The 20409-nt window shown below is 42.4% G+C and overlaps 1 protein-coding gene across 1 annotated transcript; it reads left to right on the forward strand.

Moving 5' to 3' along the window:
* The first annotated feature begins 270 nt into the window (after nucleotides 1-270).
* Nucleotides 271-6245, forward strand: Bap55 (Brahma associated protein 55kD). Its single transcript, XM_089252141.1, has 2 exons — nucleotides 271-396; nucleotides 2907-6245. Exon 2 carries the CDS (start codon nucleotides 2936-2938, stop codon nucleotides 4244-4246), a length of 1311 nt encoding a protein of 436 aa, XP_089108267.1. The 5' UTR covers nucleotides 271-396; nucleotides 2907-2935; the 3' UTR covers nucleotides 4247-6245.
* Nucleotides 6246-20409: the final 14164 nt, after the last annotated feature.

The following is a 20409-nucleotide window of genomic DNA, read 5'->3' on the forward strand; positions in this document are numbered from 1 at the left end:
TCAGCTCAGTTCTTGAGCTGCGTCTTTAGGGAACCTGACCGAACAAACAGTTATGCACCCTCAATCCAAAAGCAAAATTTTTCTACTTCCATTTATTTTTTAGAGCGAATGCCTTGAAATATTCTAGAGCAATTAATTTACATTAATCCTCTTGAAATTTCTCTAAAAAAAATACGATATCCGTAGAAACAATCTGAATGTCCCGTATATATTTTCCGAAAGCATATGGTCATCCAATACTAAAGTGTTGAAAAAAATATGTAATAAATCAGTGGCATCAATAGTTAACCAAAGCGGTTAGCGGTGATTTTATATGTTATGTTATTGGTTGAATTGGAGATCAAAATAGACTTAAAACTTTCGTAATTTAGGTGATATCATATTGGTGAGCTTATCGTGAGTATCGATTGTTGTTTTCTAAACAATTAGCTTATCTCTCTGTTCACTGACAAGGTCACGATATTTGTGGTGAGTCATGTCCCGACCGTGATCATGTTGTGAAGCGCGTAACAAACGTTAACGTTCCTCACTTCTAAAATGAATTAAATTCAATGAATGCAAAGGTTTATATTTGGACATCAACTTTGAAGATAATTGATAATTTCTAAAACTGCTGGCTAAGGTAATATGAACGAGGTTGCCGCCAAATTGGCGATTTGAGATTTCGCCAAGGTTTTGGGGCCCCCCTTTTAGCAAACGAATTTTTTTTTCTTGTTCGCCAAACATCACATAAATTTCACATGTCCTCCAAAACTGGGGCACAACATTTAAACACTGGCGACTTTTTTTGGCGCCAATCACGTCCGACGGCCTGGACGAAAGTCGCCAAGACCAAATAGATGCTATGGTCGCCGAAAAAAAAAAAAATAAAACCCGGACTCACTCTCTCTGGCAACACAACCCACACTTGTAAAACGCTTCTTGTATCCCGGGAGGGGCAGAGCCTGGGTCGTGTCTCGTCTGACGGACTCTGGCAACAAACGAATCGTTCAGGGTATAAGTCTCTCTGAGTATCCAGACTATTTAAAATAATAATCTAAAAAATATTTCTTTACGGCACTAAAGGCGGAAGACATGGCAAACGAAAATGTAATTACAAAATAGAAGAAGTCTGTCTGGGGAAAAATACAACCTGGTAATCAGGGATAATCCTATTTATGAGGTAATGATGCATTGGGAATGAAATAGACTCTACGGGACAAAGGAGAAAAACGCTGTTATCCATTTGAATCGCCCGCTCTTCGAGCGCCATCTACAATGGATGGTTCTAGAACATCTGTAATGGGAGCTCCTAGAAGCAACAAAGAAAAAAACAGCAACCCACTGCCATTACGCCAGCATTGGCGACTTATAGCACCCTAAATAATCTAGATTATACTAATTTGGCGGTGTGGATTATACTGCACCTGTTCCGTTCGTTATAACGGGATTCAACTGTACCTCAAAATCCGAGGGGGAGAAAACAGCGCCCATCAAATTCTTTGTGGTCGATTGTGTTATGAAACCATTTGGTTGTGGAGATTCTGTAAACTAGGTTGTGGTGAGTTTGGAGATTTTTTTTTTTTTCTCGCCAGTAGGCTAGTTACTTTAATGCCTTGACTTTTTCAAAAAAATCTTACCACTGTCGACACGAATGTCTGTCAAGGGGATGTGCTATACTTATCCATTTCGGTGTCATTTCCGATTCTTATTATCACCAGCAAATAGTTGGTCTCGTTGTGGGTGAATTTTTTTGATTCTTTCATGGATGAAAATTTCTGAATCTGTCGGGGGGAGGAAAACGTGCTGGGGGTGTCCCACCTGTATACTACCTTAATTTCTTACCCGAAATGTGCCGCGGAAATGGTTTTGAACAGCGACTAGCATAAATAATTTGGTTGGCAATGGTACAGGACAGCATGTAACATCAGAAATTAGTCTTCTGTGTGTCATCATCTTCATCAGAAATTAGTCAATGTGTCTTCTAGTATGGTGGGGGAGGGGGGTGTGAATTTTCTGTTCGTTTGTATTTTTACGGGACACAAAACAAATTTTCCAACATTATATTTAGGTCTTGGGAGGGACAATTGTTCTCATCGCCCCTACCTCCCTCAGGATCCACACTTGGTTCCCAAAGTTGAGGGGTAAAAGGCTAAGAATACACAATTTCGGACGATATTGCCATTGTAATGAGAGGATGTTTGACGCTGATGAAATTTTACTGTCGCCTAATATTTTTTTTCCCCGGATTTGTCAATATCTGCCAAACAGTTAACCTGAGGAAAATTTCATTCTCGCTGGAGTTTTCCTCTTCCGATATGAAGTCACAGTAAATTGGTTCTGTGACCACCCCCAAATCTGAGACATATTTGATTTTGGCGGGGAAAAGACAAGAATTGCATAAAAGCCAGGGTCAGTTCTGTCTCAAGACAGTCGTGATCGGTGAGATGAATCATGATTTGAATGACCATGCATCAAGGAGTGAGTGCTCAACCTCTAGGAGAGTGCTGGGAGCCACTTCATCGGTTCAATCACGTGCCGTATGCCACTTGAGTGATCTGGAACACCACCGTAGGTTAATTAAGTTATCTGGTAATGTGCCACGGGCCACTTAAGTGCCCTGAAATGATGCTGCTGGCCACTAAAGTGCTCTGAAATGATGCTGCGAGCCACTTAAGTGGTCAGAAACTATGTCACAAGTCTTTTGAGTGCTCTGAAATGATGCCGCAGGCCACTCGAGTGATCTGTAAATATAATATGCTATGGAGCATTGTAGTGGTATGAGAATATGCAGTGGGCCACTTTAGTGATCCAAGAATGTGCCCTGGGGCCACTTAAGCGCTCTGGAACTGTGCAGCAAGCTGCTCGAGATGATTAGCAGTATCTGTAATGACTGACATTTTTTCTTTCTCTCTGTATCTTTCTAGCTCTTAACGGCAAGAATTATTGGCAGACAATGAGTGGCGGAGTCTACGGCGGCGATGAGGTCGGTGCCCTGGTGTACGACATCGGCCATTACACTGTCAGGGCTGGCTTCGCGGGTGAGGATACCCCGAAGGCAGACATCCCGAGCATGATCGGTGTCATAGAGGAGCACATACCGGAGAGCATGGACATAGACGGAAACTCTGTCACGAATCCTTCCAATGACGGCAGCAGCGGTAGCAATGTCAATAAAAAATACCTGATCGACACGTCCAACATACACGTCGCCAGGAAAGGAATGGAACTGTGTTCTTTCCTGAAGGATGGTATGATCGAGGACTGGGATCTTTTCGAGAGGGTTCTTGACTACATCTACAGCAAGCACATAAAATCAGAACCTCATCTTTTCCCAGTGCTCATGTCCGAACCGTCGTGGAACGCAAGGGCGAAACGGGAGAAGCTCACAGAGCTGATGTTCGAGAAGTACAACATACCCGCTTTCTTCCTCGCAAAGAACGCCGTGCTGGCCGCTTTTGCGAACGGCAGATCGACCGGTATTGTTGTCGATAGTGGCGCGAGTCAGACTTCGGCTGTACCTGTCCACGATGGATATGTTCTGACGCAGGCCATCGTCAAATCACCTCTCGCGGGCGATTTTGTGAGCATGCAGTGCAAACAGCACTTCGAAGAGAACAACATAGACGTCATACCATCCTACATGATCGCGGCAAAAGAAGGCGTGAAGGAGAGCGAACCGCCGAAGTGGACCAAGAAAAACAATCTGCCAGAAGTGACCAAGTCGTGGAACAACTACATGGTGAAGAACGTCCTCCAGGACTTCCAGAGTTCCGTGCTGCAGGTGTACGACACCCAGTACGAGAAGGATGCAGTCGAGAACATGCCGGTGATCCACTACGAGTTCCCGAATGGCTACAACCAGGATTTCGGCCCAGAACGTTTCCAGATCCCGGAGGCCCTGTTTGACCCGTCGAACATCAAGGGTGTGCCCGGCACAGCGATGGGCGTTGCCCAGGTGGTCACAACGAGCGTCGGGATGTGCGACATCGACGTGCGTCCCAGCCTGTACGGCAGCGTCATCGTGACCGGCGGCAATACCCTAATCCAGGGTTTCACGGAACGCTTGAACAGGGACCTCTCCGCGAAGACACCACCAAGCATGAGGCTGAAGATAATAAGCTCCAACGGACCCGCCGAGCGAAGGTTCGGTTCTTGGATCGGCGGATCGATCCTTGCGTCGCTCGGCACGTTCCAGCAGATGTGGATATCGAAGCAGGAGTACGACGAGGGCGGCAAAGCACAGGTCGAGAGGAAGTGTCCGTGATAGGTGTATCTCTCTGGCATGAATGTTCTCTTTTAGTCGTCCCAATTTATATATTTCTTTTTCCTGTGGCAAATGACATTTACACGATTTATATCTCGTACCGTTTCTTAGTTTTTTTTAACTGTACTTTGTGTGGGAAGAAAATCTTATACACAAGATGGACGACACAAAAAAAAGCTTCATGTCGATTCTTATTTCAGAATCGGCAAAATCACATCTCGAATGATGTAAGTTTTTACCATAAAAATTGACGTTATTTGTTAATGAAGAACGCTCCGAAACCAAGTCTCTGCCTTTGTCCTTCAATGTCAACTTTTGTTGCTTTTTTTTTGCCTGGCTACCGCAGCAGACTGTAATGCAGTGGTCATTATTGGCTAAGATTCCGAAAGCTGGGGTTGTGTTAAATTTGGCTATTTCCAATTCCGCTGAGTTTTCCTGCCCTTGATGACCTAGAATTTTTTTTTTTACTCGTCCAGACATCTTAGTACTTTCCCGTTATAACCATCCACACATTTTTTTTACACCAAATTGGCGCATTTCGGCTTGATTCTTCCTGCATGCGTTTGGTGTGATATTACTTTGCATTAACTCCAATAGTATCGCCATACAGCAATTTCCTACAATCTGAGTTGAGTGGGAATTGAAGCTGCCATCTATCCAGTGGTCGCCCTTGGCTAGGTAGGTAAAGAGCGCTTTTTTTTTACCCCTGGATTCGAACCCACAGACTTTGACGGAAACCTTCGCGTGTTGTGGAAGACCGTCTTACCACTTTTAGGCTTCGCAGCACTATATTTAGCGATAGAGCATCATGATATTTAATCGAATTTATCGGAATATCTTGGCATGTGTGAACAAGCGGAGCTGAAATGAACACTGTATCAAAGATAACACACGTTTGGCTGACACGTCAATAGTAACTAGGTTCCGTTGAATCGCAGATCACTTTCAACATTGCAACACAGATAAGTTATGTTGTTTGGGGGTGGGGGGGGGGAAAGAAACATTTACGGTTTCAGTTGAAGAGGAACAAAAATGCGGTTGAAAGAGAGTCAGACTGACTTTCAGAAAAGTTGGCGGAAAAGAAACTCAGCCAAACTGCCAGTGCAAATTTGCCAAGACAAGAAAGCTGTCAGTTGGTCCGAGAAGTGGTCACTAAGATAAACAAAAATGCCCTCTAGTGGATGGTTACAATGGAAAAGTGCCAACATCGTAAAAATCAAGATGGCAGACGACAAAAAAACTAACGGTTTTTTCTGTGGCAAGGTTAGAACAGAACATCACGAGGAGAAATTCTGGAACCAGTAAAAAAAACGCTGGATTCACTGATCCATTATATTTGGGATTTTGTATTCCTATTTCCGAAACCCCCTAATGGTAACCAAATTCCTTGGTGCGATCGCTGTTCGGAACTATGCCAGCGGCATATTTCAGGCAAGAAGTCTTTTTTTTTTTCGTCTGACTGAAAAATGCTGGGGGGGGGGGGGGGAGGTGTGAATTGTGCATCTGTTGCTCATGAATTTTTCACCTACGAACAAGGCAGTGAGACTTAAGATGCTGGTGACGATAAGAAATGGCATTGCGCTATAAAAAGAAATAAGGATGACATGTTTAGGGGAGCTATAGGAGTTCTATACTTCCTCTTTTAAGATAAGCAAGTTTGTTAGAAAAATGCTGTTGTCTCCAATGAAGTATTTCGAAAGAGCCAAATCGGCAAGATAATCGTTAAATTTGGCATGATCCCCACTAATGGAATCTAAGCTATCATTATTTGTGGGATTAACCAGGGCAAGCACACATTTTGGTGCCCCTCCCCCTGATAACGTTGAAAGATGAATCAGATTCCCTTGCTTTTCCTCCCCCAGTTGCGGCCCTGGGATTAACAAGCTGGAAAGCAAAATATTTTTTTGATTGTCGAATATGTCATGCTGTGTTCTTAACTACACGTTACAATCCATGTCTATATCAGATTATGGTTGCGAATAAATAATTTTTTTTTTTACATTATTTTTATGTCAATTTTACGATACAAGAAGTGTGTGTATTTACGGTTTTGCTGCCAAGTGGAACGATGTAAACTGCGCTGCCGTTTACCCATTCTAGCATGATTTTCTTGTGACAACTCGTTCCTCGACTTGTTGGCCACACTAAGACGGCTTAGTCCCATAAATATGCCTCTGTCTCTGTCAGTCCTTTGGTCACTCCCGTGCTTTCACACTCGGTGGTATGCCACTCTTTTAGCCAATGGCTGACCTGGATCTTAAGATCACTCTATCAGTCACCGTAATGAGCGACCTACAGAGTGAGGTGCCAGGTTAGTCAGTGAAAACTATTCAATAAGAACTACTGGTCAGAATGACTTAAAAATTTGTATGGATACTCCTGAAGCATTGGAAGTTTCTTTCGCAAAAGAAAAAAGTGCAAAATGTGCAATTAGATGATGCTGTATTTGGCCAGCAGTATAATCTATTTTGTGCAACCACATCATTTCGGCACTTCCACAGCATCAGTGTGTGGATAGAACTTCTATCAAGATGCACATTGCAATACCAGCAAAGCAGCTGCTGAAGATCCATTTTGACAGGAATTAAAACGCTTACATCCCTCTTGTGACAGAGCGTGGACCATGTCTGGTCTTACAGTGTAAAACAACAGAAAAGCAATGCGATTCATCCAAGGCCCTCAAAATGAAACCTGTCAACTACACATGCCCCCCCCCCCCCATGGCTTGTCGGACATCCCCTCTGTGAGGGCTACGAAAAATTTTAATTTATGTTCATTTTAACAACAAATAAAAGCCAGGGTCCCAACCAATTACCCGGGACCCCAAATTGGATTTACCTCGAGCTACCGGTGTTACAAATTTTACAATGTTAAACAACAAAAATCATTAAGATTCATCCAAGGCACCCCGAAATGAAACCTTTCAACTTTTCCATGGGGGGGGGGGGGCAACGACCTGGAGACTTCTCGGACACCCCCTCCCAGAGCACCACGAAAATTTTTGTGTTCATTTTGCCAGTCAATAAAATCCAGGTCCACCCAATCAAGGAGCCGGGACCCAACTCGTAGGTTTTTATTTCTACGGGGGCCCGCAGAGTGGATATATCTTGGGCTTCTGCCATTGCAAATTTTTCAATGTTAAACATGGTTCGTACGGTCCTTGAAAACCTTGAAAAGTCCTTGAAAAAAAAAAGTTCATTTTCAAGGCCTTGAAAAAGAATTTTTTTTTAAGAATTCTGTGAGAGTCCTTGAAAAATTTGTGTTTTCCGAAATAGTTTTCGCCACTTTTTTTTTTTTACTTCGTAAGTGACGTCCTTAAAAAAGTGCAAAGCACAGGGAAAAAGCCTTAGTAGCCAATAACCCAGGATAATTGGATTTAAAGCACGTTTTTCCCCATTATTATAAAGCCGGGTTTTCGTAGGAGCAGGTTTCTTGTGCCGCGTGCAAAGTGAATCGCCCAGCGTGACACGCCGTCCACTCACCAATAATAAGAAAACAAGTTCGACTGTTTTCCTAGAGAGCGCAACAAGCCTCACACGGCATGCTCGATGCTTCCCTTCAAACCGGAGCATGCAGATGACAGAGTAGCTGATAGCAGGGCCGTGAGCTGATGCGCCACGGTAGGAATACACAAACGCGTAGTGTGATTATGTAAAACGTTTCTGTTGACGCGAAATGATACAGTTCGGTTCATGCGGTGCTAAAAACCTATGTTGGGATGTTTTTTCCCTTTTTATTCTCTGTGCACGTGGAACCGCTCGGCCCGACGCAATATGTAAATCGCTGGCGGCATGCTCTCACCCTCACGGGAGCTCGGCTTTGTACTGTAGGCTGGTTTTTTTCCGCGTCTATGTCGGGATTGTTTTTTTTTCTCCGAGATTGCCGGTTGTTATTTGTCGGCCGTTTTATTTATTTATTTCTTTTATGATCGTAAATGATCTTGTTTTTTTTCCTTGCAACTTTTTATGGAATAAAAGCTACAGTTCAAAATGAACTTCCGATCGTTGTTTTTTTTCTTCAGCTCAGTCGGCACGATCTGGCCCCCAACAACCAACCAATACCTATTTCTAGAGCCGGCTTTATGGTAGCATGTATCCTGTGATCGTATGTAGACGTATTTGGAGTCGTTGGAAGTCATTAAACTTTTGTACTAGGTATTTTTTTCTGGAGGATTTTCTGGATATTTTAATAAAACAGTGTCATAATTTTTGCCGAAATAATTTCAGCCTTTCGGTCCGTAAGTGAGCGAAGCTTCCTCTGATTACTGTCAACTATAGGCGGTAATTGACTTGGAAGTCTGGGGGGGGGGGGACACGATGATGATGACGTCAATTCATATATGCATATATACATTAGATCAGTCAACTTCACATTCCCCCCCCCCCCGTATCTCCGCCCATGCTGTCTAAGGTTGTATAAGGTTCTTTAAAGAAAGAAAACAAAAAATGAGTAACAAGTGTGTGTACTTTTAATTACTTGTGTGGTTGAAAAATCCCTTCTATCAAGATTGGTTGCTGAGTGTGCCGGACAAAAATGTCGCCAAATGCAAGCTGTACTTCAATGGGTGAATCGGCGCTGAAATCTATTGAGCTTATATTACTGGAGGGAGTATGACGCAGGGCCATAACTAGGATTTTTGTATTGTCTTGCCGCCCCCACCAATTCGGAATTCGATCATTTTATAAAGGTGTTCACCTAAAAATTGCCACCCGGGGCAGTTGCCCCCCCCCCCTCCCGCGTTCTAGTACCGGCGCTGGTATGACGTCAGTGGTGTATATAATTACTTGGAAGATCACGTGACGCGTTGAATGTCGGCGCATCTCCGTTATTTTCTAATGGCATCCATAGTTGTTTAAAGGAGTTTAAAACAATAAATAAATGAAAGAAAAAATTTCAGTATCGATGATATGATTCCAAAATTAATGAAAGAAAAAATTACAGAATTAATGAAATATAATTCCAAAATTAATGAGAGATAATTCCAAAATTAATAAAGCAATAATTCCAGAATTAATGAAATAACTTTAGAATCAATAAAAGAATTCAGCATTAGCGAAAGAAACAAATCCAGAATTGATGAAAGCAATTATTCCAAAAGTTATGAAAAATTATTCCAGAATTGTTGAAAGAAATTATTCCAGCATTAATGAAATAAATAAATAAGAAATACGGGACATTGCCAATTATTGTTGAAATTACGGAAAATCACAATGGTGGTAAATGATGCATTACTACAAATAGCAGTGGATTAAAATGTATTCCACGAAAAAAAAACCGTTCACCATGGCAAATGGGGGGAGATTAATATTCTCATATATATAGTTGTAATTATCATAAAATAATTTATGAGTTGAAAAATAATTTCAATCTTTGACTTCAAGAAAAGAATAAAAATTCAAGTAGGCTTCGTGTAAAAACCGGGACACTTTTTCCAAAAAGTCGGGACGGCCAAAAAAACAGAAATTACCGGGAAATACGGGACGTATGGTCACCATATAGACCATGCACGTGTAAATTAATTGCGAAACATCGAAATTTTAGAAAAAATCGTGGGGGGGGGAATGTGTCACATTCGTGCATATTTTTAGAATGAGTTGGGGGGGGGGGCTGACTCAACACCACACTAAATATAAATATATATTTCTTGTGTGGAGTTACTCCGTGTCTGTTACATTATAGTAAGCTGTGAAATAAAAAGTGCCATAAGTAGGGTAACCATACGTCCCGTACTTCCGTGCACAGTCCCGGTCTTTTCTGTTTTTCTGGCTGTCGCGACGCTTTTGCAAAAATGTCCCGGTTTTTCATGTATTTTCAACGAAGCCAACTTCACTTTTCATTATCAATTTTGTTCATCAAATCAACGAATAAAAGTATGTTCCAAACTCAGAAATTATATCAAGACAGCAAACAAAAAAAATCATCTCACTTTTTTTTTTCATGTCTTTCTTTATTTTAACTCTTTAAAATTTGAAACGGGCTTCATTTCCCGATATTCATGACTTTTCTATGATTTTAGCACGAGTTGGCACGCTATATGTTTACTTCTAGCATCAATTTTGGCGATAATTGGCGATATTCCGTATTTCTATAAAGCTTGATTTACAATATTTTTCTCGAGTAAATATGGTCAGTCCACTAATGATAACACTTGAGCTTATAAAGACTCAATAGATGTCACTGCAAACAGTTTGTTGTCTGTAACAAATATAAGTAACCAAATCGGCATTCTACCAATGCCTAAAATGTAGAAAAGCCTAATACACTTGTCTCAGCTTATGATTATTACATCATATAAAGACTCAATAGATGTCACTGCGAACAGTTGATTTGTCTGTAACAGATATAAGTAAGCAAATCAACATTCTACCAATGCCTAAAACGTAGAAAAGCCCAATACACAGTGTATTGGGCTTTGCTAGGGTGACCATACGTCCCGTATTTCCCGGGACAGTCCCGGTATTTTCTGTTTTTTTGGCCGTCCCGACTTTTCGCCAAAAGTGTCCCGGTTTTTCCCGTATTTTACACGAAGCCTAGTTGAATTTTTATTCTTTATTGAAGTCAAAGATTGACATTATTTTTCAACTCATAAATTATTTTATGATAATTACATCTATATATGAGGATACTAATCTCCCACATTTGCCTTGGTGAACGTTTTTTTTTTCGTGGAATACATTTTAATCCACTGCAATTTGCAGTAATGCATCATTTCCCGCCATTGTGATTTATTTGTAATTTTAACAATATTTGGCAACTTTGTGTGGTTTTGGCGTCGTTTTTGGCGATAATTGGCGATGTCCCGTATTTTCCCGTATTTGGAATCCCAATGTCCCGTATTTCTCTCGAGGAAATATGGTCAGCCTGAATACACTTGTCTCAGCTCATGATTATTTTAGCATATAAAGACTCACTAGATGTCACTGCGAACAGTAGGTTGTCTGTCACAAATATAAGTAAATACAAATACAACGCCACAACAGGCAAATTGCCCAACGAGGTGGCTGTCATCATGGATCCCCGAGCCCCTACCTACTACTGCTACACCACACATGCACCCCCCTCCCTGCGGAACCCCCCAACGAATCGGTAAATGCGGGAATGTGCGTGTACGTGTAGTGCAACCTGACGTATAGTTTTTTTGTTTCTGTGTAATGCTTGTTATGTGTAGTGCTGTCATCTGCCCCCAGTTTTACGAACTATGAGTGAAGTGTTATGGTTGAATGATTACCGTTGTAGGACTGTTGCTCTCTGTGGCGAGACTTTTTAACGGGGAGATCGGCTCGCATTTGCGCCTTGAAGTTGGGAACCACAGAAAACCAACTTCAGCCGACCACCACTGTGGGGTTCGAACCCGGATCCTCGCATCACGAGTCCGGCACTATAACCACTCGACCACCACAGCGGCCGTGTAATGAGTTGTAAATGTGGAAAGGTAGGTATGCATCAGTGTGATTGCTGATTGTGCGGTGCATTGCATATTGCGGTGCATCGCGTGCTGTATTGGTTTCTGTAATGTAGCGTTATTGGGTGCATTGCGTACTATAGTGCTTTGCTTATTGCGTTGCACCGCATAATGTGCCGTGTTGCAAATTGTGGTGCATCGGGTAGTATGCTGCATTGTGATACACGATATCACTGATTACACACATCCACTGATTGTGATGCTCTATGTGGTGTAGTGCACTGAGTGCTGTATTGCTTATTGTAATGCAGTGGTTATGGTATATTGCGGCTCATTGCGTATTACGGTGTTTAGCTTATTACGATACATCGCGTATTGTGCTGTATTTCGGTGCTGCATTGCTTATTTTGTGATTAGTGTGTGTAGCTTTTGCTTATCGTAATGCATGCTTATTATTATGTATTGTGGTGCATTGCATATTATGGTGCCTATTGCGATGCACAACGTAGTGTGCTGTATTGAGTATTTTGTGCATGTGCATTACTTACAAATACAAAAAAATACAAAAACAACGCCACAACAGGCAAAACGCCCAACGAGGTGGACCACGGTGCACTACTTATATTGCTGCCTATGCACGAGACATAAGCCTAATGCAGTGCTTGTGGTGTATTGGGGGTTCATTGCGTATTTTGGTGCACTGGACACTGTGGTGCATTGCTTATTGTCCTGTATTGCCTATGGTGGAGGTGTATTTCTTATTGTTCTGTATTGCCGATGGCGGTACATTACGCATTGGGTTGTTTTGCTTATCGCAATGGTGTTGTATTGCTTAATGTGGTGCAGTAAATATAGTGGCACATTGCTTATTGCAGTGCTTGGAATATGGGGTGCACTAGTTATTGTGCGGTATTGCCGATGGTGGTACAATAAGTATTGTGTTGTATTGGTGGAGCATTAGTGCCCTGAGTAGTGCATTGCTTTTTATGGTGCCCTGAATAGATAGGGTGCACTGTACATCCTTATGTTAACATTCTGTTAACTTATGATGGTTGGTGCATTGCGTGCCATGCATCGCGTATTGCGCATTGTGGTACATTGATTATTGCGTGTTATGCATCGAGTGTTGCGCATTGTGGTACATCACATGCTGTATTGCTTATTATAATGCAGTGCGTATTGCGTATCGTGCTGTATCGCTTATTGTGGTGCATTGTCGATTGTGGTGCGTTGCGTATTGTTATGCATTATGCATTATAGTGCCTCACGTGATGTATTTCTCATTGCAATGCAGTGCTTATTGCGTATTACGGTGCATTGCGTATTAGGCTGTATTGCTTATCGTGGTGCAGTGCAAATAGGTGTGCATCGCTGATTATAGTGCGGTAGACGGAACCATGTTTGAGAAATCTTTCAGCATCCTAGCGAAGAGGGCCACCCAGTTAGGGATACATGCAGGTCCACGGGACCCCTCCACGGCGCTCATCCTAACTCCATAAGAAGCAACCAGCGCCGGGGTCACTCGTAAGCAGACTGAAGTTAGCAGAAGACAAAATCATAAAAAGCACGAAAGGAATCGGATGAAGACGGTGGCGCCATCTATTAACCAAGATTGCAACTAATTTCACAAACCGGCTTAATTGACATTCTTGTCCTGCCCATTAAACGAACTACTTGTTTCACCTTTTTTATCACTTATCGAATTTCAGTTGTTACGGTGTATTATGGAGTCTATTGCGATGATAGTGCTGTATTGCGTATTGAGCTGTATTACTTATTGTTACAAATACAAATACAAATACAACGCCACAACAGGCAAATTGCCCAACGAGGTGGCTGACTTAAGAACATCATGGATCCCCGAGCCATTTTTTGGAGGCCCTACCTACTACTGCTACACCACACATGCACCCCCCCCCCCCGCGGAACCCCCCAACGAATCGGTACATGCGGGAATGTGCGTGTACGTGTAGTGCAACCTGACGTAAAGTTTGTTTCTGTGTAATGCTTGTTATGTGTAGGACTGTCATCTGCCCCCAGTTTTTCTAACTATGAGTGAAGTGTTATGGTTGAATGATTTACCGTTGTAGGACTGTTGCTCTCTGTGGCGAGACTTTTTAACGGGGAGATCGGCTCGCATTTGCGCCTTGAAGTTGGGAACCACAGAAAACCAACTTCAGCCGACCACCACTGTGGGGTTCGAACCCGGATCCTCGCATCACGAGTCCGGCATTATAACCACTCGACCACCACAGCGGCAATTGTTGTGTGTTTTGCGAATTGTTATGCATTACGTGTTGTAATGCTTCGCCTGCTTTATTGCTTATTATAATGCAGTACGTATTGTGGTGCATTACGTATTCTGATGTTGCGTTTTGGGGTTTATTGCGTATTGTGGTGCATCGCGTATTGTTATGAATAACGTATTTTAGTACGTAGTGTGCCTGCAAATAGTGGTATAATGCTGGTTTTAGTGCATCGCATGCTGTATTGCTTGCTTATTATAATGCAGTCCGTATTGCTATTATAATGTCGTGGCTACTGCTATTAGGCTATATTGCTCATTGTGGTGCAATATGGTGAATTTCTGATTGTGGTGTATTGCGTGTTTTTATGCATCAATGCATTGTGTTGCACTGCAATATGGTCCATTGCTGATTGTGATGCATTGCTATTGTTATGCATCACGTATTGCATCGCGTGCTGTATTGCTTAATATAATGCAGTGATTATTGCTGTTGTGCTGTATTGCTTATTTCAGTGCACTGCAAATAGTGGTATAATGCTGGGTTTAGTGCATCGCATGCTGTATTGCTTGCTCATTATGACGCAACCGTATTGCGTATTTTGCTGTATTGGGTATTGTGGTGAATTTCTTATTGCGATGCTTTTCGTTAATTGTAGTGCATTGCTGATTTTATTGGTTGCGTACTGTTATGCATTACGAATTGTAGTGCATACGTGCTGTTGTATTGCTTATTGTAATGCAGTGCTTATGGCGTATTTTGGTGCATTGCTTAATGCTTTATTGTGCTTTGCTTAATGCGGTACATGGCGTATTGCGTATTGTGGTGGGTGCATATTGCATAAGCTGTATTGCTTATTGTGGTGCACTGCAAATAGTGGTGCATTGCGTATTGAAGGGCATCAGGTGCTGTATTGCTTATTTTAATGAGTGCTTATTGCGGCATACTGCAAATAACGGCGCCTTCCATATTCCGTTCATCGCATGCTGTAATTTCTAATAGCAACGCAGTGCTTATTGCGGACCACATTGCATATTATTATACTTTGCTTAATGCGATACATTGCGTACTCAGATGCATTGCTTATTGTAATGCAACGCTTATTTTTATGTATTGTGGTGCATTGCATATTATGGTACTTTGCCAATTGCGATTCATCGCGTATTGTGTTGTATTGCGTATTGTGGTGCATTCCTTATCATGTTGCACTACTTACTACTTATTTTGCTTTATTGCCGATGATGGTGCATTGCGTTTTGTGCTGTTTCTCATTGTGATGCACTACATATAGTGGTAGTAATGTGCTTTATTGCCGATAATGGTGCTTTGCGTGTTGAGATTTACCGCATATAGTGGTACATTCCTTATTGTAATGCATTGCATAATATGGTACTTTGCCAATTGCGATGCGTCAAGTGGATCAATTGGATGCATAAGTGGTGCATTACTTATTGTGTATTGCCTATCCAATAGGTTATTATTGCCAATACATACGTTATACACGTTGTGTATAACGTATGTATTGCGGTGCATCGTGTATGCTGGCATCCTGGAGTAGTTAGGTCCTTTGGAGAAGTTTAATGGGTTTGGACGGCGGGGCCCCGCGCTCCTATTGTGAAAAAATATTCTTATTCGTAGTTGTAATTATCGCAATTTCATTTCTGGGTTGTGTAGATAAAATAAATCGTTGATTTGAAGAATAAATGTCAAATTAGCTTCGTTGAAATTACGTGAAAAAACCGAGAAATTTTTGCAGAAAAGTCGGAACAGCCAGAAAAACAGAAGAAACCGGGTCTGGGACCTCATTAAAAGTAATAAAATTCTAATACATTTCTTTCAGCTTATTATGATGTCAGATGACTCACTAGATGTGAGTGCTTTGCAAACAGTTTGTCGTCAGTCACAGATATAAGTAAACAAACCTCGAACAAACAACCCTAAAAACAAACCACTAATGCTTGTAGTGGCGTACTATACGTCCCGTATTTCCCGGAACAGAATCGCGGTTTTCCGCTTTTTTTGGTGTCCTGACAATTAGATAGGTTAGCTAGGTTTAACTCACTAACCTTAGAACCCCCTCTAGAATTAATCTCAGATGGGGCCTCATAAAAATCATTGGCCCGGGGGCCCATAATGCTCTTGAGACGGCGGTGCTCACAATCCTGGCACCTCAATCTCCTCATCACTCGCTCTTTTGGTCACTTACTAACACGGCACCTCAATCTCCTCATCACTCGCTCTTTTGGTCACTTACTAACACGGCACCTCAATCTCCTCATCACTCGCTCTTTTGGTCACTTACTAACACGGCACCTCAATCTACATGTCACTCATTACGTCCCTTGCTCGGTTGGTCACTCACTAACCTGGTACCTCGATCTCTATGCTACTCTTCCCATCCCTTGTTCTTTTGGTCACTCACAACTCTGGCACCTCAATCTCTACGTTACTCTTTTCATCCCTCGCTATCTAGGTCATTCTGACAAAATTTTGCCAAACATCCATAATGAGCTTGCATTAATCATGAAACTTCTTTTCTCTGTAAGATACTGTCAGCTAAATTGGAATCTACAATGGCAGATAACTACTCTGGTGACCATAACTCCCGTATTTCGACACAATTTTGGCCTTCCCGACTTTTTTTTTCCCACGTGTTTTCGACGAAGCCAGCGGGAATTTTAAGACGGGTTTTCTGTGCCCAACGCAACGCGATCCGTCCAGCTTGACACGCCGTCCACTCACCAACAAGAAAATGACTGTTTTCCTACAGAGCGCAACGCGACTCACGACAGCGCTTTACGTTGGGCGTTGAAGCCGGGTTTTCCTAGGAGCAGGTTTCTACAGCGCACGCAGCGTGAAAACGCTGATTGGTAAAAAAAAAACCCTGAATTTCAGGTTTTTAACCATAGTTTTTACGCTGCACACGGCGCAAAAGTTCTAGGAATAGGTTTTTTGCACCGCTTGAACCGAATTAGACCATTTTGCGCCGGCAGAAACGTGTTACATAATCACGCTACGCGTTTTTGTTTTCCTAGCGGAGCGCATCAGATCAGGGCGGCTATATTATAGTATATGGCCTTGGCATCTGCTACTCTGTCCGTTTGCATGTTCCGGTTTGAGTGAAGAGAACATCTACAAAACGCAAACGCACGACACATTTGACTCCTCCAGATGCAGTCGGCCAATCACGCCCGACGTATTGCGCTCTGTAGGAAAAGTCATGCTGCTTTTCTTATTGGTGAGAGGGCAGCGTGTCGCGCTGGGCGAATCACGTTGCGCGGAACAGGAAACCTGCTCCTAGGGGCCATTCAAGTATTACGTAAACAGATTTTTAGTCATTTTTGACCCCCCCCCCCTTGTCAGCAAAAAACACTGGACCCCCCCCCCCCCTATCAGCAGCTTAGAATATTTCATATCTTCAAAAAAGGAGTGATTATGACGTAAGCAACTTCAAACCTTCCTTGTCGTCAAAAGTCAGCAAATCCAAACCCCCCCCCCCCCCGATGCTGACGTAATACTTGAATGACCCCCCTAGGAAAACCCAGCTTTATTGGCTGACTGCTTCTGGAAGAGTCAAATGCGTCGTGCGCTGCGCGTTTTGCCGATGTTCTCTTCCCTTCAAACCGGAGCACGCAGACGCCAGAGTAGCTGATGCCAAGGCCATATACTATAATATAGCCGTCCTGAGCTGATGCGCCCCGCTAGGAAAACAGAAACGCGTAGCGTGATTATGTAACAAGTTTCTGCCGACGCGAAATGATCCAGTTCGGTTCACGTAGCGCAAGAAGCCTATTCCTAAGAAAACCCGGCTTTATTCTTGATGGAAAAATTCTCTTCTCAACTTATTAATTAAAACTATACGATTCATCTCGCATGTCATGTGAAAGCTCTATTTCTTAGAGTTCGATTATTGCAATTTGCAGTAGTGTTTCATTTTTCACCAACAGTGATTTTAGTAGCAATGCATGTAGTTGGCAACTTTTCTTCTCTTTAGCATCGTTTTTCGCGATAGTTGGCGATGTCCAGTATTTGGAATCACGATTTCGCCGTATTTCTCCCGAGGAACTGGTCAGCAACGAAATTACAGTTATCTGACATTTTTTTCGTTTAGCTTTATTTATTTATTTTTTTCCATTGTGAAAATGCAACGATTTACTTTTTAAATTTCGTGATCTTTTGGCAAGCGTGGCTTTGAAAAATGACGGGTAGAAAGACGTAAAATGAAGCACGGTTACAAATACAATCTTCAAAGCACTATGACAGCACTGACCATATTTCTTTTGGAAAAAAATAAATAAGGCTATTTCAGTGGTTCCCAACCTTTTTCAGTCCGCGTACCCCCCAGCTGGCTCGTTTCCTTTTCGCGTACCCAGCCCCGAATCCTCCAGACCCCCCCCCCCCCCCCCGCAATGTTTCACCAATTACAGTTTTCGAAAAACTTCAAAAAAAACGTACATGTTGAATTAAATGGTCTATTTTTTTCATTATCCAGATTTTTTATTTTTCAAGTAAGCGAACAAATTAACACAAAGATTGGGAAAGAAATTAATGTGATGTTTAGGACTGTAAATTGAATTACAAAGTTAAGCTCAAAAGAGGATTAATAAAATCTCAAATACGGAGAGCGTTCAATTTGCTTCTATATTTATTTTTTATGTAAATATACGAAGAAAACGCCCGTTCAACAAGCTCCGTGCTAACAAAGGGCAACAAAAACAATATGGCTTTTCTAGAAAGTTCAATGTATTCATCACCGCGGCAAGCGCAAAAACTGACTATATAGGTTCACCATTCCGTCATTGAAGAGGATCTTCAGAAGGGTATCTGATGCGAGCTCTAGCAATTTCTCCTTTTCTGGAATCGCCAATAAAGCCGGTTCAAAATACTTTGAAAGGATTATATGTCCAACGATCACCCATTTCCGGCTCTGAAAAATATTGTTCAAACGAGAATTTTAACCTTCCAAGTAGCTGACTGTTAAATTTAAGCTCGGCTTGTGACAAGAAATCGTGAAGTGTTTCAAACACTTCCTAAAAAAAAAAAAGCCACCTCTTGCCGAAGTTCAAGCAGCCACGTCAGGACTTTACCCCGGGGACAACCACCTAACTTCGGTGTGCAAAAGCAGAGTTGTGAAGGATGTCCATGTCTTCACGCAACAATTTAAACAGCCTGTATTTGGTAGACTTCACCTTGACAAATTTGGCAACCTTGACCGCTTCATCAAGAACGTTTGGAGACAACGGTTTCGATGCAGGGATCTGTCTGTGAATATAGTAGCGAGTCCATTTTATTTTGTGAGCGACTTCTGCCACGATGGCCTGAGTAGCAACCTTCCGTGGATTTTCCTCCATCTGTTGTGAGCCCAATGCATTTTGGCCATTGGATTGTTTTTCAACGAAATAATGATTAATTGCTTCAAATAAGTCTTTAACAGTCGTACGACCCCTTCAATTGGTGGCAAATATATAAAAAGATTTATTTCGAATTCTCTTGCAAGTACTTCGCAATTACAAGTAGCACAGAATATTGCACCTCTTCTACTACCTCTACCTACTTTTCAAAATTCGTTTTAATGTTTTTTAATCATTTTGCTTTTTTTTTAGATGGATGGCCGCCATTACCATTTTCTTTTCGCGTACCCCCGGTTGGGAACCACTGGACTATTTGAATCCGTTAAGGAAAGTTTTCCTACGAGCAGGTTTTCTGCGCTGCTTAAAATGTGAATCGCCCAGTTTGACACGTCGTCCACGCCGGGCGTGATTGGCCGACACCTATAGCAGAATGTCTCCACACGCGAAGTTCGTCATTTCCCCTACAGTCATTGAATATACTGACAAAAAAAGGTTAAAAATTTCGCATACGTCGGACAGTTATATCCAATGGCTACAGGTGGAATGGACGAGACCAGTGAGGGTAAGGTTTCGCGTGGAGGCTTTCTGCTACAGAAAGTCTTGTTCAGGGGGAGTCAAAGGCGTCACGCGCCGCTTATTTTGTGGATCTTAACTTTAAAGCCGGGTTTTCCTAGGGATACGTATTTTGCGCCGCGCGAACTGAATTAGACCATTTGGCGCCGGCAGAAACGTGTTACATAATCACGCCACGCGGCCCAGAAAACCTGCTCCTAGGAATACCTGGCTTTAGTATGTTTTTCTCCCTCTAAGGCCGGGTTTTCCTACAAGCAAGTTTTCTTTGCTGCGTGCAACGTAAATCGCCCAGTGCAACACGCCGTCCACTCACCAATAAGAAAAGCGGTACGACTGTTTTCCTACAGCGCGCAACAAGCCTCACGCCAGCGCTTTACGTCGGGCGTGATTGGCAGATGCGTTTCACCGATCGTCTCTTTATTTTGGTTGTTTTCTTTCCCTTCCTTTCTGTCACCCTCTTTTATTGTGAAAAAATGCTCCTAGGCAGGGCCGCAACTAGATGCTTGATCACCCGGGGCAAGCCAGCACCACCTAGAGATAAAAGGCCTCCGTTGACTGCTCGTGACGTCAGAAAGTAGTCCATTTTGCCTC

This window comes from Pholcus phalangioides, unplaced genomic scaffold, assembly GCF_987345545.1.
Source record: "Pholcus phalangioides strain wild (caught in Gottingen) unplaced genomic scaffold, Ppha-v1.0 ptg000028l_1, whole genome shotgun sequence".
Lineage (NCBI taxonomy): Eukaryota > Metazoa > Arthropoda > Arachnida > Araneae > Pholcidae > Pholcus > Pholcus phalangioides.

Excerpts from the sequence above, each read along its gene's own strand:
- Bap55 (XM_089252141.1), top strand. The coding sequence starts at position 2,936 with ATGAGTGGCGGAGTCTACGGCGGCGATGAGGTCGGTGCCCTGGTGTAC.